The sequence below is a fragment of the Lottia gigantea genome, assembly GCF_000327385.1.
Source record: "Lottia gigantea unplaced genomic scaffold LOTGIsca_8, whole genome shotgun sequence".
In the NCBI taxonomy this organism is placed as follows: domain Eukaryota; kingdom Metazoa; phylum Mollusca; class Gastropoda; family Lottiidae; genus Lottia; species Lottia gigantea.
In genome coordinates, this window is record NW_008710662.1 from 85,525 (window position 1) to 109,701 (window position 24,177).

General features: G+C 29.4%; 1 protein-coding gene across 1 annotated transcript in view; it reads right to left on the bottom strand.

Moving 5' to 3' along the window:
• Window positions 1–253: 253 nt before the first annotated feature.
• The window catches only part of LOTGIDRAFT_108137 (hypothetical protein), a gene marked incomplete at both ends in the record, with an annotated part of 58,260 nt that continues 34,336 nt past the window's right edge, over window positions 254–24,177 (bottom strand). The window contains 8 exons of the mRNA XM_009066802.1: window positions 254–386; window positions 792–879; window positions 945–1,025; window positions 1,553–1,649; window positions 2,345–2,430; window positions 2,931–3,054; window positions 3,440–3,515; window positions 3,849–3,968. Coding sequence (XP_009065050.1) covers window positions 254–386; window positions 792–879; window positions 945–1,025; window positions 1,553–1,649; window positions 2,345–2,430; window positions 2,931–3,054; window positions 3,440–3,515; window positions 3,849–3,968 — 805 coding nt within the window. The remainder of the gene's footprint in view (window positions 387–791; window positions 880–944; window positions 1,026–1,552; window positions 1,650–2,344; window positions 2,431–2,930; window positions 3,055–3,439; window positions 3,516–3,848; window positions 3,969–24,177) is intronic.

The following is a 24,177-nucleotide window of genomic DNA, read 5'->3' on the forward strand; positions in this document are numbered from 1 at the left end:
TGGGCTAATGAAGACAGACATTGCTATGCAGTTCGAAAACGTTGCCTGGGTTCCTTCTCGGTTGATTTACAAAACATCAAGGATTTACAGCCTGTAGCAACCCAAGACCAGATCTTGGTTGTTTTCCATTTGAGAACCATTTTCAAAATTGGCCCACTGCATCTAATTAGTGAAACCAAGAAAAAGTTATCATTTCAGCCTCAGTAAGGAACAAACCTTGCCATGAGCTCAATAAAAGCATGCATAAAATATGCTAATGAAATAAAAATACAGACCTATTATAAATTGCTATAGCTATATTTACAGGATGGGGAATAGGTAATGGAATTTCTAATTTATCAAATACATTTCCTTCATATCTTCTCTTCCATGGTAATCTCTTTTCTCTGTAATTATATATTTAACATGTTATAAAAGATGGAAATATTATGTGTCTACTGAAAAACTGTGTGCTTATGGTAAAACTAGTTGATATGGATAAGATGATTGAATTCATTTAGCACCATTTTGAGATAACAAATTCAAAAGAGAACAATGTCTTTCAATTTGCCAAATAACAACAATAACTTAAGTTTAAGGCATCAGAGATGACAAGAGATGGACTCTTGAAAACAATGACTCTACAATTGAAGAGGGGACTTCAAACCTAGCATGAAACATGCAACAAACTAGGTATTTAGCTATCCGATTGAATCTTTCACCCTTGAAACACTGAGTGTAAATGAAATGTCATATATTCTGAACTCTAAGTAATATAACTTGAAGCATATACCATTAACGTGTGACGTCACATCTTAACGGCAAGTTTTCTGCTCGCTTGGGTATATATTGGGTTATTATGTGGCTGCAAGGGTTGAAAGGTTTCAGCTCTTTTCTCAGCTATAATCACTTTAGTTTTGCTCAAAATAGTGAAAAATATATAAGTTATTTATACCTAGGAGAACCAAATCTAGTTGTATGTATTAATCTTTGGGTTGGATTAAAATAACCACAGTCTAAATATGGTGCCTTTACATTTATACTTGCTGTAAAGGAAAACAAACATCAAATTAAACATCTAAATCAGGCATTGTACATAAAACCAGACAAAAAGATTATCCAGTTTTCAGAATCAAAAACACAACCAAAGGTCACATGGCAACTGTATTTTCAACATGTGTTCTAATTCGGCAAGTTAATCATCAAGATCTCAAGGCATCTTATCCTCAAGCAGTGATATCACTAGTCAGCTGTGTTGACCTTCAAAACTCAGGTGCAGAATGGCAACAGGTGTCCTCAATTCTCAAAAATAGCTGAAAAATATTTTTTGAAAATTTCATATCTTGTAGAGAAGGGCTTTTGATTTGTTTTGTTTTCTTTTTACCAGATAATGTTCTTGTCAGTCAGACATTTTTTATGACATGTGAGTTCTAACCTGTAACAACAAAAATCCAGGAAACAACATCCCTGTATACTACACCTACTTGTAAATTCTTCTCTTTACATTAAACATTTCAGGAACATGACAAGAAGTGTTAAAATAAAGATAAATCATGAGTAAAATATGATGTACCTGGTGGTGATTGTTGATGTGATACAACATATAAATCATCGTGATATTCAGATTTAGCTAACATATCAACATATCGTGATAAATTTAAATGTTCTACCTACAAAATTAACAAAAAAAAATATAGTTATTTTAGAATAACACTTTTATCATTATATCAAATTCTCAAATATAGTTGAGCAAACATATATTTTGGGAAATTTTAAATGAGCACTTTGAATTTTCAAATATATAGTCAGGCAAATTTATCTTTTAATTCAAAAGATTAACACGACCAGTTCACTTTATTTCTAGGTAGTGTAAGTAGTAATAGACAGAAGAAATCTGACTTGTTTGGTTTGAGTTTCTACTTATTTACACCAAAATAAAGTGGACTGATCATGTTTTGAATAAGACCCAGTGTAACCTGGTTGCAAAAAGAATCTTTGTCGCCTATACAATTACAAATACACAGAATTTAAAATTCCCCAAAATTGTTTATTATGATTATAAACTTGTTTCTGTACAATTAAATTGATTTGGATTATATAAGAGATACATGTTATAAGTATGTATATGTTTGCGCCTTTCCATGTATAGCAAATGACACACATGATAAATGGCATCTGAAATGCATGAACCTTTGACTTGAGAATTGATCGGCTCTCAACCAACTAAAATTAGTGACAGGAATATCAGTCTGCCGCCTGAAGGATTTGATGGCAGATTCATTTTAACATCTCAAGACACTAGAAGGTTGTAGATGTATTTAAATTCATGTCTGCAATGTGAATATGGTAAAAATAGAAACCTTACCTTCAGTTCAAAACTATTATCAGTTTCTTCTAATGGCATCAAAAAATATCTAGTAAATATATCACTTAATTTTTTACAAGCCAGACCTGAAAATTAGAAGATGGAGCAATGCAATAAAAAAACTAAAAAATATTATAAAACATCAACAGTGGGTTGTGACCACTAATTGGGTTCCCCATTTTGATCACAATTTGAATCCATTTTGATCACAATTTTAATCCATTTTTATCACAATTTTAATCCTTTTGATCACAATCTGAATCCATTTTGATCACAATTTGAATCCATTTTGATCACAATTTGAATCCATTTTGATCACAATCTGAATCCATTTTGATCACAATTTGAATCCATTTTGATCACAAATTGTTGTGTTTTGCCATGGAATGGATATGATTGTACAATCCAGACCTGCACTTAAGACTTTTGTTATTGATCCCACATTTTTTAAATTTTTTCATAAGAGTTCAACCTCCTTATTTTCAACAATTTGCATACCAGAGCAAAAACTTTGCTATGTAATTTAAACAAAGTATGTCTACATAAACCCATGTTTCAAGAGCAAGGAGACACAGTAAAAGTTTACCTTTCCAGTCACGAAATTCTAAATGTTGAGATTCCCAATATTCTTCTTCTGTAGTTAATAAACGTTTAATAACATGTTCAGGATAAAAACTCTCTAATAATTTAGCTGTATATAATACTGTTAACTATAAAATATATATCATACATATTGTTAATAGACTAAATTGTTAAAGAAGAACTATCTGCAATCTCATATGCTGACAAATAAACTGTTATCACTAGGTCTGGGGCATAAAGAATCATACACAGAACTAGTTTGGCATTTTTAACACCATTATCTTAGGATTTTTTAAGTTGGTCATAATTTGGCAAAACAGTTATATTTTACTAGCACTTATATATTTGGATTTGGCTTTTTCAAGCTTTCAAATGAATATAAATTTGTGGTGTATTTAGGCTACACAATCTGGGCCCCTTTAGTATTGACTGGATTTATTTTTAAGGTAAAAACATTGTGCATTATACACACAAATATACGGTAAATGTTATCCAACAAAAGAAATAAAAAACCTTTAAATCTCCCTCTGGTAATTTAATTCTTCTCTGAAAATCAGGATATAATCCTGTTCGTAACTTTCTTTCTCTCCTATAAAAATAATAGATAATATTCTCTCTATTCATTATCATCATACTCTAATTAAACCAACAATTGGCTTCATTGTACAGAATTAAGACTTAGAATTTGAATATTTCAATATCTATTGGTGTATAAAAAACAATTTCGTAGTATTGGCATTTCAAAATAGTTCATCATCTGGGTTTGACAAATTTTGAAAACAGAAGTTCTATATTTGCACACTTTAATGCATTTCAAACTACCATGGCTTTCACTACATTGGTTCCAAAATCTCTTTTTAAGAAATGAACCAACTAAATTGACAAACTAGACTAATTTTACTATAAACTAGATGTTACTTACTCATCTACTTTAGTTCTAAGATCTGTACTATATTGTAGAGTTTCCTGACATAACTTCTTATAAACACCTTGATTACTGATTTCAGCTGAGAATGGCTCAAAACAATTGCTTACAAACTTCCTGCAAGAAATGAATTTCAATAATGTAAAGACCAGAGGGCAATCTGTTCAATGTGCAGAAATTCACATCCATGATCTTACGAGACTGTTTATAATAACACTTTGTTATCATCATTAAGGTATTTGGATGGATAAGATTAAATATTATGAAATGTAAATCTTAATTTATCAATTAAAAAACTTAATTTTTATAGTTACATATATATATAGAATGAAAATTAATTGTAGATATAATAATGTAATATAATGTAAATCAATTGCAAATGTTATACTGTAACCAATAATGTAACAGAATGTAAATAAAATGTAATAATGATAAAGGTATGTTAATGAAATAAAGTAATCAGTAATGTAATTAAGATCATAAATCAATTGTTGATGTAATAATTTCATAGAGTGTAAATCAATTATTAATGTAATATTAATGCGAATAAAGTAAATCAATTGTTAACATTTCAAAACAATAAAATGTAAAAAAATCTATTGTTGATGTGATAATGTAATCAGCTATAATACAGTATATGTATTCAAAAATTTGGGGACCGAATTTCTATACATGTTAATAATAATTTACAAGATAATATGGTGTACAGGAAATTTCCCACAGTCTAATCAAATATACTATAAACCAAGAATTTATATCATAATGTGGTTACAAGTGCAGCAGAAGTAACCTTGGAATATTTTCTTAAGTATATGATGTTAAGAAGAGACAGTATGTCTGCACTATTAATTCCCACTGGTCTTGGTGTAAGCCACAGGGAGTAGGCAGTAAATACTACAGGCATCATTTCAAGACTGTTTAACATGATGAACTAGCCATTCTGTCTACTGTATTATCATTTTCCTAATCTTAATAAATATTCATTGAAATCTTGATGGCAGGTTCTAACCATCTGTAATTTATTAAACTAATGTTTAATGCTTGAATTTTTAAATTGTTTATAATGAAGTGTGTCATGGCTTTTAACTTGTTCTATATTTTTCTTGTCAATTCTGTTAGACTGATAAATTAAAGGTTTATGGCACAATTCATTTCCAATTATTGACTCTAACTGAATTTGACAATATTTTAATTTGGAGGTTCTCAAAATAAATTGACTTAATACAAAACAAACAAAATTATTTTAATATGTTGTTTTTACAGCTTTTGAATTTGGATGCAGAAAAAATAATAGTTGTCCAATAACTCATAAAAAAAAATGACATTAAACATATTCAATTAAAAAGTGGTTGTGCATTAGGCATGAAATTTTGCAAAATGACAAAAGTTCAGATTCAGCTATCTTGACTTCACTGATTACAATAACTTTTTATTGAATTGTAGTTGAACAATGTCCCAGACTCTCTTTCTAAAAAGTGATTTTGTCATCAGAAGTCTAGTTCTATAACCTGACAGCATGAATGCCCTTTTTAATGAAACTTTTTTCATTATCAACACTAAAGGGTAAATCTGATGCAAATGACATGTTCAACATGAAAGTGCTTTAAGAATTGACATATTCTATCTGTTCAGTCTATTTCCAGTCTTCTACTGCCTGGAATACTGTAAGTTCTGGACAAGTTATTGTTCTACATGTCTCATCACAGGAAATTTATTCTGTCACGGAAATATCATAATAACCGCTAGAGATTAGATGTCGGCACTTGACCTAATAATAAAAGGTTAAATGATAATAATAATTGTGTATCTAGATACTAAACAATTGATATATAAACACTATTAAAAGCTAATTGTATAAATCATGATAATAACCTCCTTATGTTTATCACTGTATGAATAATATTGTTGTACAGACAACGCCAAAACTTAAGTGTCTTGTGCACATTGACCATGGCAGAAACATTTCAAGCAAACTTATCAGATCAGAGATGCACACCATTACTTTTTTTACCTCTATGAAAACAGACAGATTTTATGTAATGGACCACTGCTCAAGATTAGGCCAGAATTAGAACAGTTCTCAGATCGGATTTGATAAACTGGTTTAAGGTAAACCCAAGCTTAAAGAGTGACCAACACCTTTTTCCTTAAGACATGTTTTCATCCTCTCTGTCATGCTTGGAGTGCAAAGCTGTCTTGCCACTACATTACTACAGGACTTTTACATTTCAATAGTTTGAAAGGTGAAAATTTTGTTGAACATGATATTATTTTACTAGAAACATGTTAAACTAGAAGATATGTCAAGTGGTAAAATGAACCAAGAGTCAGAAACCAATAAATGTGAACAAACATCATAAATAATAACAATCCTGTCATACCACCAACATGTTATTACAGACCAATACTACTAAAATATAACCACCCAAACCTTGTAATAAATACTGACTACTGTAAATATACTAGTTAATAGGTAAATACCACAAACTCTCAATAATACTAATAAACAACTATCAAACAAGAATGTTGTACTTGACCATCAACATCAGTCTCTTTACATTGTTTTTGTTTATAGACATTTCATGTTTTACTACTAACAATAACCAATATGCAGAGCTTAAAGATGCCCATAAAGGTTTTCACCTTCCAAATTAACAATTAGTTGTAAAATTCATTTCACTAAAATCATCTCTTAAACTTTTAAGAAACTTGATTCTTGGTATGCAGCGTTAAAGTTTAAACAACAGCAGCCCCAACAAGTGTTTAAAGGAATAGTTAGCTTTGAGAATTTGAGATAATTTGCTATAAAATAACTTAAAGTATTGAATATGTAATCCTTCTATTTAGAAGTTAACTGATGGTGAGTTGTATTTAAATACTATTCAATTAGATAGAATATAGAAATTAACTCAGTTATCAATAATCCTACAAATTTAAAGTTAACTTATAGTGAGTTGTATTTTAATACTGTTTAATAGATTATAGAAATCAACTCAGTTATCAATAATCCTACAAATTTAAAGTTAACTGATAGTGAGTTGTATTTAAATACTGTTTAATAGATTATAGAAATCAACTCAGTTATCAATAATCCTTCAAATTCAAAGTTAACTTATAGTGAGTGGTATTTTAATACTGTTCAATAAGATTGATTTCAGAAATTAACTCAGTTATCAATAATCCTACAAATTTAAAGTTAACTGATAGTGAGTTGTATTTAAATACTGTTCAGTTAGATAGATTATAGAAATCAACTCAGTTATCAATAATCCTTCAAATTCAAAGTTAACTTATAGTGAGTTGTATTTTAATACTGTTTAATAGATTATAGAAATCAACTCAGTTATCAATAATCCTTCAAATTCTAAGTTAACTGACAGTGAGTTGTATTTAAATAATGTTCAATAAGATTGATTTCAGAAATCAACTCAGTCATCAATAATCCTACAAATTCAAAGTTAACCGATAGTGAGTTGTATTTAAATACTGTTCAGTTAGATAGATTATAGAAATCAACTCAGTTATCAATAATCCTTCAAATTCAAAGTTAACTTATAGTGAGTTGTATTTTAATACTGTTTAATAGATTATAGAAATCAACTCAGTTATCAATAATCCTTCAAATTCTAAGTTAACTGACAGTGAGTTGTATTTAAATAATGTTCAATAAGATTGATTTCAGAAATCAACTCAGTTATCAATAATCCTACAAATTCAAAGTTAACCGATAGTGAGTTGTATTTTAATACTGTTCAATAAGATTGATTATAGAAATCAACTCAGTTATCAATAATCCTTCAAATTCAAAGTTAATTGATAGTGAGTTGTATTTTAATACTGTTCATAGATAGATTATAGAAATCAACTCAGTTATCAATAATCCTTCAAATTCAAAGTTAACTTATAGTGAGTTGTATTTTAATACTGTTTAATAGATTATAGAAATCAACTCAGTTATCAATAATCCTTCAAATTCTAAGTTAACTGACAGTGAGTTGTATTTAAATAATGTTCAATAAGATTGATTTCAGAAATCAACTCAGTTATCAATAATCCTACAAATTCAAAGTTAACCGATAGTGAGTTGTATTTAAATACTGTTCAGTTAGATAGATTATAGAAATCAACTCAGTTATCAATAATCCTTCAAATTCAAAGTTAACTTATAGTGAGTTGTATTTTAATACTGTTTAATAGATTATAGAAATCAACTCAGTTATCAATAATCCTTCAAATTCTAAGTTAACTGACAGTGAGTTGTATTTAAATAATGTTCAATAAGATTGATTTCAGAAATCAACTCAGTTATCAATAATCCTACAAATTCAAAGTTAACCGATAGTGAGTTGTATTTTAATACTGTTCAATAAGATTGATTATAGAAATCAACTCAGTTATCAATAATCCTTTAGATTCAAAGTTAACTGATAGTGAGTTGTATTTTAATACTGTTCAGTTAGATAGATTATAGAAATCAACTCAGTTATCAATAATCCTTTAGATTCAAAGTTAACTGATAGTGAGTTGTATTTTAATACTGTTCAATAAGATTAATTATAGAAATCAACTCAGTTATCAATAATCCTTTAGATTCAAAGTTAACTGATAGTGAGTTGTATTTTAATACAACTTTTACAAGTGAATGCAGAATAATAATATTGCTTTATAAGGCAATGTCTTAATTTAGCATGTTTTGTTCACTAATCATATACAATTCATAATATTAAATGTGCATGAGCCACAAAGTTATAATTTGTTCAGGTCACAAAATTAAAATGTAAAATTGTGAAAGTACAGAAGATTAAAATCCTGTATTAAAAATTAATTTTCCACTTGTCACATCTTACCACCATGCTATTAATCACACTAGATATTTAGGTGTATACAGGTAAACGTCAGTGACAGTCCAAACTGGTTTTTACGACATTTACAACTTATTTTCAAGATTTAAACTGTCACTTTGTCATATAGATATTAATGAGAAATATATAAAGATGAGATAGAAGAAATACTCCAGGCTAGTTTAGAAAATGATTTTAAACACATCTCATAGCAGCTATAGTTTTAACATTATCTAATCTATCTCTACGTTTATTCTTCTAAAATCAATTTTTACATTTGATAGTGATTACATCAGAATCAGATATCAAAGTAATTTGTATTAAAACAATGTGAACTGTGGACTGAAATCAGTTATTGGATTCAACTGAGACACGAAGGGACTAAATCCTAAAGATTGTAGTATAAATGTACAAGGTGTATAAGGTTATACAGGTGTATTTCTATTCCTCAGACATCCACATGATTTATAACAAAACCATATTATCTCGGACTGTGGATTCAGTTATTGGATGCAAGTTGTTGTGAGCTACCGTGTATTTTGCTATACTTCTCAGTAATCAAAGTGATTAGTAGAAATCAAATATTAACTGTTATTTGACTCACTTATAAGATTCAACTCACTGAGACAATAACTAATGCTTGTAATATGAAGCTGTGTTTTTCTACTCCTCAGATATCAAAGTGATTTTTTTTAAATCAATACCGACTGTGAACTGTGGATTCAGTTATTGGATTCAACTCACTGAGACAAGGAAATAACTGTAAGGTTGTAATATAAAGCTGTGTAAGGTGCATAACATTATAAAGGTGTTTTTCTACTCAGATATCAAAGTGATTTTTATTAAATCAATATTAACTGTTATTAGACTCAGTTATTAGATTCAACTCACTGAGACAAGACAAGATATAAAGGTTGTAATATAAAGCTGCAAGGTGTATAACAACATACAGGTGTTTTTCTACTCCTCAGATATCAACATGTCATCAGGAGGTAAGTTACAGTGTATAATTCTTGTTAAAAAACTAGTTAGAAAGTAAGACATTAGGTTGATAGCCTAACTTATCATGTTATTATCAGTTACAATTCATGATAATCATTTTAACAGAGAGATACACAGCATTCTTACCACAAACATTCCATAATAATAATAATACATGTACATAGTTCATCTAAAACAGTGTAGGTATTCTGCCAAGTTGAGATTCAGATTTGATTACAATTTGTACACTTATAACAATCAGAAATATTTCTACTAAATATATCTCATACCAATGATTTTTACACAAAATTAAAGTCCCATACTATCAATTTCTAAAGAAAAAATACAACCAACATATATCCCTGAGCTCTACATGAACTAAGATTAATCTCAATTTTCTATGCAATGCAGATCTGTATGTTTGCTTGTGCTTATGTTTTGTACTTATTCATCACTTTGGAACAGAAAATGAAAAGATAGCAGCATTTAAATTCTCTGCATCAACGCATCAAGATTCTAATAATCCATATATCATGCATAATTGAAACTTCTGCCAATTATAAAATTTCATTTATGGCAGCATATTATTAGATAAATGCTTAAAAATATTAGTTGTTCTATTATTAGATATGAGAGGTTGTAATAGGACAAACTCTGGACTTTATAGAATGTTAATAATACTACTAGAATAATAGAGTGAATAGGACAACATTTCCAAAATAAATATCACTCTCTCCATTACCCTTTCTATTTCTTTTAACTGAGACTATTGTTGGAACCACAGGCTATGCCATCAGGGAAATGGTGGAACATCAAGAGTGTACTGAGTGAGCTGATAATATTACACAAAGATATCAGTAATAGCCCTTGGGTAATAGATCAATGAATAACATATGTCCATACAGTGGTATTTATTACACCTACATAATTCATTCTTCAAATATATCATCTACTATTATAACCCTCTGTCATTTTTACAAAACATTTCGGCTCCTGTCAGACATGACTGGTAAATAAATCAACAACCTTGATTTTCAAAAAATAATATCATCTACTATATTAAACCTCTGTCATTTTTACAAAACATTTCTGCTCCTGTCAGACATGAATAGAAAATAAATCAGCATCCCTGACAATATCATTGCATTGTTAAAACTACTTTTTCTTAAAGATATATGTACCTGTATCATTTAAAAAAAAGACATAATGAATTAAGTCATATTTGATTGGCAAAAAAATCAACAACCCTGATGGAATATCACTGCAATTCCATTGTTAAAGCTACATACGCAAACAGTAATATCATTTGCTATTCTGTCATTTACAAAAAAACCTCAAATTCAGTCAAATTTGACTGGCAATAACAAATAGATCAACATCCTTAATAATATCATTGCAATAGAATTGTCATGCTGCTTTTTTAAAAAAGTAAAATGGGAAATAAGATTTGGTTTAGTCCACGTCAAAATTAATAGAAAAAAATTCCATTTCGTTTGAAGCTAACAGAATATTTAAATCTGAATAGAAAGTTGGCATGTGAATCTGCATTTAATTCTGCTGATGATTAAAATTCAATAATTTACCATGATATAACTTGAAGTAAAACCCTGCCTCGTGACAAGTATTAAATTTAACGCTTAGCTGCCAGCGTGTCTGTATTCAAATATTAAAGAGGATTATTAAAAAGAGAATAATAAATGCTAATCTTTCAAAAAAATTGTGGGGCTAATTCCTAATCATTAATTATTGCACAACATCACAAACTTTAAATGACATGTAATAACAACTTCCTCTTTATGGTATGTACATGTATTCAGTTTTTGTATATATTCAAGTACAAAGTGCATTTGCTTTTTTGTAAATTGCAAATTTGTTTTACAAAATGAGTGGCTTATTTTACTGATATTATGATGACGTCATGAGGTCAATGATAATAGGGACATGAACCAAAAATTATACTAACAGCATAGGAATAACAATGGTTTTATTTTCCACTGAACTCATCTGTCCAATTTGTAGAAGAACTAAATATTGGATGTCAATTCTGAAAAGTGATAGAGGTAACTGATAAAGAGTTTTTTCAAAATGTAAAACGAATATTTAGAGGGCAATATTTAGTGAATAATGCAAACATACTATATACTATTAATCCCATCAAAATTAAACTATTGATTCTGTTAATATTATTGTAGGAAAACTAGACATTTGACTTTAATTCTGAAAAGTAATACAGGTAACTGAAATTGAACTCTATTATACTGTAAAACAAATATTTAAACGATGATATCCCTTTAACCAATGATAAATTACTATATACTATCAAAAGTTAACTATTTATTTCTGCAATAAAGTCACTTATCAAGCCTCCAAAAATAGATAAAAATGGGCTAATTCCTACTTGAAATGGTATAATTTATGATGAATAATAAAAACTGAAGAAGAAGAGTAAATGTTATCTAAATGATCTCCACCAACAATAAGAATTGTAATAGGAGAAGATTAGAGAGATTTGAAGAAAAAGATAAAAATCTGTCTAGTTAAAGGTAAATTACTTGATATTTGGAGGTGTGGTATGTGCGTATTGTTAACTCACCAACCAGAACAGTAATTCTAGAAAAGATCGCTGTATTTTTTACTGTAGATTGTGACTCTGAGGTTATCATCAGGTCATTATTTAATTGGTTAAAATATATCAAATTTACTGATAGTTATCTATATAAATATATCTTTAACTTATCCACATGGCTTGTTCTAGTCACAGAGTACGTTTTACAATCTTACTCAATCTATTTAACCAACCTACCTTCCTTCCAACAGAATTTTCCGATGATTAGAAATTCAAAGTTGGTTGGGACAACAAACAGATCTCCTGTGTACTACATGATTGGCATATTAAAGAGCACCGCTCCATAATAATTGGAAATAAAAATGAGAAAGTTGCTATTACTAAAGAAGTCAAAATCAAGCGAATTTTTATTTAAAATAAGCTTAAGCACAAATGGGCAAAATTGAAGAGAAATCATATTCAAGCAAAAATAGAGATGCCAAAAGTTATCTTGACAGTGCAGTGCAAAGATCATGCACAGAGCAATTCATATCTTAAATAATCCAAGTACACTATTGAACGAGCCTACTTTCTATTTCTGGCTTTAGGAGTTTTTTGTGGACATTAATTAGTGAATTGTAGTTTGGATAAATACATTGGATATTTCCTTGTGATCATACTAATACCAAAACTTGATGTATATCACCTTAGTGTGAATTTATATTTTAAGCCATGTGAATTCTGTATTTGAAGATAATTCATTTTGGAATTAATTGGTATAATAAATCATTATCAATAAATAGATATATCATATTAATAAACAATCATAAATCATAGTGAGTCTAATATATATTTCACTACCATCATTTACTATATAAATACTACCTCCATTTACACTGCTAGTAAAAATATACTAGGTGTGAATATCATGGTTATCATGAGTGAAATTTGACATTTTTATTAATCTCAGACCTCTATGGTCATTCCTTACTATGTTTATTCTGTAGACAATCAATTTGGTATTTGGTCAAGTCAGTTTGAAGGTTGGGCTTTGTGAGAGTTCACAATCAAGGCTATTGGAGAATACCCATGCACAATACTCATTTAGTCAAGGCCATCTTATTGTTAAAGCCAAGGCAGCATTTACTTCAGAAACACTTGAGGCCACTCTGCAGTCTGAAAACATAACAAAATAGCCATTTGAAACCTTGGAGATGAAGTGCACCAACCATCAACTCCAACTACCACAAATACTCCTACAAAATATATACATGTATACAGCTTTCATACGTATATAATCTAACGGAATATGAAATCTTGTCGACTTTTGTTCAGACGTGAAGGCATGACTTCCGTCACAGACGTACGTGACTGCAGTTCCATATGAATATCAACTTTTTAACCTTTCAAATGTCTACCAATGTCAAGACAGAGGAAGGAGAAAATTCCTGGAATATATGATATTAAATTAAACAATAAGATAATATGTATATAATTTTAACTCAATCTGTTTTCATTTAATTCTTCTCTAACAATTTTAAAGTTATGGTGACCCATAAAAACAATTTTATTTCACAATAAATAATACAAATAAGACAACACATATATCATGCACATAAAATATAAAGACAACACATATATCATGTACATAAATAAAAAAACAACACATATATCATACACAAATGCATGTTGGTGTTTTTATATATATTCAACTTTAAACAAACTGCATTTTAGGCAACAAATTTAAATCAGGTCCTTTCATAACTCATTCTATAGCCAAATTTTGTTCTCGTTCAAAATTATGTTGCACATTTTCTTGTGGCTTTCATTCACAACAGGAAAACATTTCAAATCTTAATCGCATAACCATAATGAAAGTTATTTTACAATTTAAACAGAAAGTAATTACATTTTTTACAAGGGTTAATATTACTCAGTAAAGTTATGAGAGGGTTAAAAAGAAATCTATTTACTAGGTTCAAGTGTTTAAAGATCAGAGGGTTAATAGTTAATATTGATGTTTTCTATTTAATAATAATAAAATATACATATGGCTTACACCTGAACTCTACTATTAAATACACATGCTTTTACATGATATACAACATAGTGTAGACTTATATTCACTTCTAGAATACTTAATATCATATTTGAATATTCCAGAACTTTTTTCAAATATTCTTTGAAGTTACTGTTATTCCCAAATAAAAACAATTCTAACTCACACAATTTTCCAATCTGACTACACTCTTAAACATGTTTCTTCAATCTTTTGATAATTGTTGTTAAGTGTAATTTTTGAAGTAAGTTGCAATTCCATAACATTTTGATAGTAAAACCGTTTTTATACCTATGCTAAGATGATAAACAACTATGCTGATAGTTAACCTAGATTTCGGAATTTGTGACTTGAACAACGTGTTTCATTTTCAACATGTAATAAGTTTCTGATAATATTATATTTAGTCACAAAAAATGATCCATATAAAATAGAGACCTATTTGCAATAAATAACCAGATGTCATAAGAGCACAAATAAGAAAGTGTTTGTCCATGTAAAGACAGAAACAACACAAAGTCAACTTAAATTGTTACCCAAAATTACACTTCCAAATACTCTATGGTCAAAACTGGCAAATTATTCCCTTTTTTTAAAATGCAATAAGCTTTAAAAGGAATGAAAATATATACTTCTTGCTCTGTGACCTAGGAAAGTGCTTTATGTGAGATTTGTTTGGTTTCATTTATCACTTCGTGGTATGCCATATTTTCTGTTTTCAATTGTTGTGTTTATTATGAAAAGAATAAGGTCTGAATTACTGAACATTTGGTAGCATCTATAAATATTTGAAGTCAGAATTTTGACATGTTTTGGAAGTCAGGATCAACTTACTGTTAATATCTTTACAATTTATCATAGTATTTCAATTATATATACTACAAAACCTCCTTACAGATATAGTCTTTATAAACTTAACATGAGAGTTTCTCTTGGTATTTCATATAATGGCATTTCAATATGATTTGAAAATTTTGATCAAATTTTCAATATCATTTCTTCCAGAAAACTCTATGATTGGTTGTAATTTCATATTCTTGTTTGTTATAAAGCCTACATTGATTGTTCAGATGTTACTCTGAAATGCTTTGAGATAGTTGTCTTTAAAGTTATTCTTATCTGTATTCTTAAATCATTATTTTAATATCTTATTGGATTGTGCAATATGTAACATGAAAATATGTATAATGTTGAGTGCGTTGATACTGTAATGCCATGTTATCATGTACATCGTAGAATGCAATATATAAGAAATAAATATTATCATTATTATTATTAAAATACAGCTGCCAATTCCCCTTCAAAAGGCACATCATATTCTGGCCAAAGACAGACAAGTTTCTGATGTCTAATTTTATTTCTGATTTTAGATTTCCTTTTTTTAGCTTCAACTTTTTTCTCTCGCATTACATTTTAACATTCAACAAACATCATTCATACATCAAAGAAATATATTTTATGATAAAATTTAAAATAGAAATATACATAATGGTTTCCAAATGTCAAAATGTCATAATTCAAAGTTATATATATATATATAGATGGCCCTGGGCATCATTGAGTTTCTAGAAAGCTGTAAATAATATTTTATGGTCCTGTTTCTTCATGACACATTTTTTATTTAAACTGGCTGACATGATAAATGGTTTTATGATTTTAATTGTGCCTACATGTATCTGACGAATGTACATTATTTGGTTGCAGACACATGAATTAATTCAAATAGGATCTTGATAGGCCATACAGAAACTATCCAATTAAAGGCATTGATGGCTATTTTTGCCAAAAAAAAACTAGAGATAACAACCTTCAATGAGCCACATATTGAGACATTTTGTATTAAAAAATTATCCGTTCTCAGAGAGAATGATGTAAATAGGCAAGCTTTCTGAGAAAAGTTTTAATTCTTGTCCGCCTTGAAAAAGTGGTTTTCAACTGGTTCTCAGAAAGAACGGCATACACTATGGTCTGTAATATTATTCTCAGACCACTTGATTTTACTGTAATGTGAAAGGAAACATTTATTAGTGGTCTGATCCAGATTGAGAACGGAACGCTTTATAAAATCTGTTCTATATAGTCAAACTAGAAATCTTAATGATACTGATTTAACATTCTCAGTATCAAATCAGATTTGCCTTGGGCATCATAACATATAACCAACAACATGATTTTTCATTTTTATGTGCATTTGACTTAATATCAAATCATTGAAATACTGATGACAATATACTTTATTTAATCAACAGAACAGTCTTTTATCATCATAATCACCATGTCTCTATATTTTTGACATGAAAACAGAATTGTGTCTGCTTCCAAAGGGTATTTGTATAATAATCAATAGCATTGAAATAATGGTAGTGTTTGACAGTCTAGACCTTAAGGAATAAGATGTTTATCAACATTATGTAGAAAAGATCAACATTACATCACCTAAAGGCTTGCTTCTTATCACAATGTGTATCAATATAAATTAACATCATTAATCTATTGTTATACCCCCTGCCTATGTATTGTTTCTCTTCTCTTACTCTCTAATAATAGAGGTAGAAACAATACCCCAACTAGATTGACCTATTGATAAACATCATTACCTATCATTCTATCAGTTTTAAAGTCATTTTATCAGATTCAAATAATCTTTCACATCAAAGGATTGTCTTCTATAATCAACAGTTGCAGTCTATACCTTTGAAGGTTCAATGTAACTTGATGGAAACTTTGAGAACATTTCCCAAAAGAAGAAGGTAAATGTATCATATTCACCATCTTCAAGAGACAAAAATTTCCATCAAAAGCTGAAATAATTGGCATAAAATGCATTGAAAATTGCGTCAACAGCATCTGCTTATAAAGCAGGAGATTCTAGGGTTACAGAACGTGCATTGATTTAGATGATTTTTTGCCTTAGCTCTTATGTTAACCTATTGGTGAAGTAAGGGTAATATCAGAATATTCCTGCAAATATCAAAGACCTAGGAGCTATAGTCTTGTATAGTCAACTTGGCGCTTATCCAAATTTCCCCCAAAAATAATATTTTGGTAAACTGATAGTAGGTTGCAAAAATCTCAGTCCCATTTGTTTCAAGTATCTTATTCTATGAGGAACCAATGTTTAGCATCATGCAACAGTTTGACTCATTATAACAAATCAATACAAATAACTTGAGATCAAACAAAAACAATATGAGGACTAAAAGGTGGAACTATAACAAGATGGCTATCTAGATTTGTACATTAATACATCTGTGACATGATGAGTATTTATCAGGGAATACAATAAGATAATAATTGAGTCATAGGGTTTTTATTGTTAGAAATTATTACAACATGTTGACACGTATCATTGTATTGTTAGAATCGGGTTTGATCACAATAAAATCATTACTTTAATATTTCTAATTGATAATTCAATCATGACCTCTTGAACTACATTCATTCAAATGGTAGAAGGCAAGGTTTCAATAAAAATCAAGTACATATATTTAGATTGATTGACCAGAGGTTTTCTAGCAATTAAAATGGTGTATATTGATGCTATCAGTTTTCCATATACATAGAAGTTTAGAATATCTATTCATAGTCCTGACCATTTCATGCACATTTTAATTTTGAAAATTCAAGTTGCCCTTTTTGCACTACTAAATGAATTGCCTCACTTGCCCCAAAATACCCAGAGCTGCAAAATAATCATTAAACAAGAATCTTCTTTTTTTTTTACATTGTGACATCACATAAGGTTAAGTCATTTTACATGTATCTCAGAAGCAGAACTTTTCCATGTATGAAGTATATAGTGCAAATAACTTAAGACAGCCTGACTTTACTTAAACAAAGTTTTTTACCATTTCTAATTTTGTTCATGCTTCTTGCAGAAGATAAGATATCCAAAGATTGTCCAAAGCCAAAAAAGATTTCAAAGGAAAATTTAAAAGTCATTAATAAAATATTATTTACAATAAAGTCTTAATTAAATGTCCATTAAATAAGCCTTATATTGCCCCCTTCATCATTAAATAATATATATGAAGAGTTTTCAGTGAACCTGATGGTTCATATGAATGAAAAGTAGGATTTATATTAATATACAAATATATACATGTTAGATTTAACATAGACCATCTAATCTTCTATCAACAGTAAAATAATTGTTCATATTCTTTTACTTTATATCACAGTCAAGGTTCAAATTCAGGGGCCTGTTGTCGTAAATTTAGGATTCAAAATGTCTGCTCCACAGTGAGCAACACCATGTAGTGGAAATGAACAGAAATTTTGCCTGCAAAGCATTTGTTTATTTTCTTGGAATTGAATGGAATGGAATCTTGCACAACACATCAGTTGCACACAGGGACTCGAAATATCATGTCATTAAAAGGATTTGATGCTCTTTTGAGCTGCATCACATGCATCACTGAAAAGGAAGTTTAAAATCGTCAGGTATCATATATTGATGTAGGTCAGGAACCACAGGCCCAGCAAAACACAAAAAATTTTATTTGATTTCATTGGCTTGTATGATGACAGGAATGTGGCAGATCAATCAGAAATTTATGCCAAGTAGTGAGACAGCTAAGCAGTTGGATGTTGATACGCTGGATAAAAGCACCAAAGTTTTAAATCTAACTTTCTCTACCTTTCATGATAGTTATAACACAAGTATTTGATAGTTTAAACAATATTTACATGCTCTTGTGCAACTTTTTACACCACATTAATGTATTCCCTGACCCTGAAACTGGCAGCCATTTTGAAAATCCAAAATGGCCACCATAACCAATTAGGGGAAGGTGGTTCCTACCAAAAATCAAAAGTAGACATATTTAGCAGTCTGCAAAAAAAAATGTGTGCTTTTGTCCAGCATTTCCACATCCAACTCTAATGTGTTGCTATAAGCTGCCTGACCACATGGCTGAAATGTACTTTTATGACTGATGTTTCAAACAACTGACCACAAATTTATCAAATCTAAGATGATTGAGATAAGCAATGTCAACACATGAATCATAAAGCAGGGTTAAAACTCTCTTAAAATACTCTCTTTAAAGCTGGGTGAAGTTAAAAAGGTTGATATAAAGTAAAGTTAATATTTGTTATTATATTGATTCAATAAAGATTTAAAAGTTGATTAAATTTGGAGAGTTCTCACAGGAAATCTTCAACATTTTATTATTGTTTTATAGAAATTATTATATCTAGAATGTATATCTTTAACATTGTGATGTATAAAATTTTATTTGTTTTCAATCTTTATCATAAGGTCTATCAAGTTCACTTCTTCTATTACATCAACCTAGATCAAATATAATTTTTTTTTTCAAAAATTATGAATGAATGTTGGTCAGATTTCAAAATGTGCTTTCTGACGTATAATTTAATAGGTAAATTCGAATGCACTTTAGTTCAATCTGGAAAAACAATCTTAAAAGATTCCTTTTTGAAAATTTTAGCTATCTAAATTACTTTTCTGAATTCAAATTAGACTTAAGGTTCTACTACAATTCAACAAGATCTAGACTGGAAACTAGACTGATGACACTACTGGGACATTCAATATTCAATATTCTCACATACAGCTATAATTTCTGATGCTTAAAGCATTTATATCTTAAAGGAACTTACTTTCAACCAAAACAAAATTCAATGTCAATTGCACGGAAACGAAGTACCATGGATTCTGACATTTGGAACGAAAAATTTAGAAAAGTGACAGAGAATAAATAGAAATATAATACACAAATTCAAGTTGATAAAAAGAGTCATTATGTCTAAGTTAAAATTATAATGAGTCATTATGTTTAGATTAAAATTATAATGAGTCATTATGTTTAGATTAAAATTATAAGGAGTCATTATGTTTAATATAATTACAGATGAATAATGTGTTTTATATAATAATTCTAGTAGAACAGATAGTAATTAAATAATAATTGTATACTTTGCTGATTGATGTATTGATCTAAGCAAGAAAATGAGAAACTGGTGTATAGATCTAGAGCAATTTGTTTAACGGGACAGGTGCACTATTTTGGGGCTTGATTTAAGTCTTGAATATAATGTATATAGTCTTTAGAAGTACTAGAAATGTAGGAAATTCACATTATTCCTTTAAAAATACTTCCAACTAGGAATATTACTAATATTTCTATATATGTCTTTTCTATAGTATCTCAAACTGACCAGTCGTCATTTTCACATTAAATCGCGGATAATTCTTGACACACTTTCTGAGACTTCAGTATGATTGGTAAAAAATTGGCACACCTGTCCCTTTAAAGCAATGAAGCATAGTAGGAAAGAGAAAAACTAAAGCTTCAGGCCGCATATTCTTGATATCTTAACCTCTGTTTCTAGGATATACCAGCACTACGATCTATTTGAGGTTTTACCATTATACCATTATCTAAATTGTATATAGTGAACAAGGCTTTAGGAATTGATGGATGACTGTTTCAATCATAGTGACATCATCTAAACTTTATCCCTGTATAGCATGTTACAAAATATTAACTTTCCTTACTAATGACTTCTCCATTAAAAATATCTGCCTTCTCTTCTATCTTACACTAATAATCCAAACTCAATTACAACAAGCCAAAAGCATATTAATGAATCTGCTTGAACTAATCAGACTTGCAGGCATATATCCTTCCTGATGAATTCCTTGATTAAATTTCCAACAAAAAATGGCTAATATTTCCATAATGACAGAAAGGATTTGTAGTTGCATCTAGAATATCGGTAAGCCTCTTTATATTGAAGCTACCATTCCATCATTATTACATGAATCATGTATCTGTGCTTCAGATCTTTCATGCATAATCAAATATAGTTTTTTAAGAAATCCAAAATTATTTGCATAACATGGCATTTCATTTGATTCCAACATATGAACATTTATTAAAGGTACAGCTGCACCATTTTCAGGGGGTGATTTGAGTTATGAATACATGTAAATAATCTTAAGTACTATAAATATATGAAAATCACAAAATTTTTTCAAAAACATCTCAAACAAGGAATTTCTTTTCCTATTTCTTTAGTCTCAAAGAAAGACGCGTTGTCTATATAACTTTCAAACGCAGATAATTCTGGACACACATGGATTTCAAGGCTCAAATTTCCATGGTGAGCTGTTAACACTATAACTGATTGGCTTAGCTAAAAAAATCCTGATTCTGAGACTAAGGTATGATTGGTTAAAAAAGTCGTGCACCTGTCCCTTTAAATGATAAAGAAGGCTATAATTGCAGTCTTTTACAGCTCTATTCACAGGCTTGGAATATGAATATTCTAGAACACCTGATGCCACTCTGAAATAGGGTTCTTCAACTCAGCTCCTCTTTCAGAAATTCCAATTAGCATAATTTGTTTAATAAGGCCTAACATTGCATTTGATCGACATTCCAGTACTTAAGATAAAGACCAAAAGGCCACAGACATTACATGAAAACTTAATCATATCATAACTATTTTACAGAGATTAAAGCCTTAAGACTTGCTTGAAACCTTCATATGATGGCCAAAAAAAATGTCTGTTTCTGCCCCCTACAGGCTCTAGACCACAGATAAAACAAAATATTCTGTTTGATTTCTATTAATATTACAAGATAAGGGAAGAGCTATGTCTCTAGAATATCACTAAGTTGTCTTTCTACTTGAGATGTAAAAAGCTTTGGTAATAAACTAATGTAGCCTAGTTCAATAGTTTCTTTACTAAAGCAGTCACTATACAAACATAGAAATATTCAATTTCATCAACATTTACTGATTAGATAAGAGAATGTCTATAAATAGAATCATGTCTGAAGAACTTCCAACATATTCTTTTATTAAAGACCTATAGAAAGATATAGCACACGTTTCTTCCCATGTTCCAGATAGTTTCAAGATTTCATGAAACAAGTCCATTGTCACTCGTGAGACTTGGCATGCAAACGTGATTTTTAAAGAAAAAAATATTTTGTAGTTTCAACTAAATTTATTGAGAACTCTACAGCTGAAGTAAATACTAAATTGGATTAAACATTTCTAAAAAGTCTTGTATAATTATTTCATTATAATTTTGGCCATGTGTATCAGTTCACTTAGATACATCCAATCTCCAATTTTGATACAAAGCAACCATCAATACAAACTTTAAACTCTGAACATCTTATACCTTGACTGCAATAGTCACCTTAATGCATCACAGAATGCAGTCATTTAATTGCATTGTTCCTTAGAGAATACAACCAATCAGAGTACTTAACAGAAAAATTGTTTACATTATGACTTATTGTTTACAGACTATGTCAACCCCTCAGATTGGCTATATACGCTAACATACAATGCAATAAAATCAATTTTAAAAAATTTGACGACACATGAAAAGTGGCAATTGCAGTCAAGGTATTAGACGAAATTCTTAATAGCTTATCGTGAAGATGTACATGACCCTATAAAGCTGTGTTCTATGATCTGGATTTAGATATTACTTGGAGATGATGTAATGCATCATGATGTTGTTGTACCACACACTTTATCATTTAACCCTGACAGCCATCATGTATAGATCAAAACAAACTGATAAAAGACTTGGAGGCCTGAAGGTACAACTCTCTGTATTATTTAAAACTATCAAACATCAAACAATAAAAGGTAAGAGATATTGTTTTGGAAGAGATATAACATATTGGTTGTTTATTTGTGTTTGATACAAGACTATATCATTGTTTATAAATACTGTAAACTGATCTATCACAATCAATAGTAGAGCTTATTGTCATATAATTAACATATAATTAATCAGAAATTTGATCATATTTTTATTAAACAATTAATTAGAACCTCTTAAATGCCACCTTTAATTGTATGATATCCAATTCCCTATCATATACCAGTAAGCACTTTATCAAAGCTCTTTTTAACCATATTATGTACTTGATACACCATAGACAATTTTCAATCAATTCAGCTCCAAAATCTGTTCAAAAACACCTCAAAATCAGAAATAATGAATTTGCTTGCACTTAACATGCTTAAATTTGATAGACTTCTATCTAGTAATTTGTAAATTCTAACATTTACTGAATTAATTGGGTCAAATTATCCATGAGTTAAATGAACTTTTATAAATAGTTCAAATTATGGCATAAAATTTTTGTTGTCCTCTAAAATTACTGCAGCTTCTTCATTGAGCACATCATATTTTTAATACACTACAAGTTTTAATATATAAGATTTTATCATAATAAGGTTTTTATATTCTTATCATATTGTGTATAATATATGTTTATTCTGGCTGATAAATCAAGTGTAGATATAGAACTATATTCCCTTCTGATTATCTTTAATCATCCTTACTGCTTCCTGTCTTATATATCATTAGAACCCCTACCATTTCTCTCTCCACTGAATCTACCTCAAATTTCACATCTGGACTCTGGCCATTTTAGCTACTCTTGACTTTGTGTGGTTAAAGGCTATTTTGACCAATAATGATCTATTGAAAGCAACCAGAATTACTTCCAGCTCCAGTCATTTTTGCTGTTCAAATTTTTTTTGCTTGAGTTAAGCATTGGGGATACTTTGCCCAGATGTATATCCTATCAAAATCTATTAGAAAGCAAGCAGCACTACTTTTTCAACCACCCTCACCACAAAACATTCAAGACCAAGTACAATTTCAGACTTTTTCAACCACCCTCAAAGCAAACATTCAAGTTGCTGTACAATTTCAGCACTTTTTCACCAACCTTCACCACAAAAAATTTAAGTACAATTCAGTCATATACAGATTACATTTTTGGCTTCATACCAATACCATGAAAATATAATCTGTTGCCAATGATAAAATGGAGCATGAATGAAAGACATTGATATTATGATAAATTGTTATCATGTTGTTATGATGAA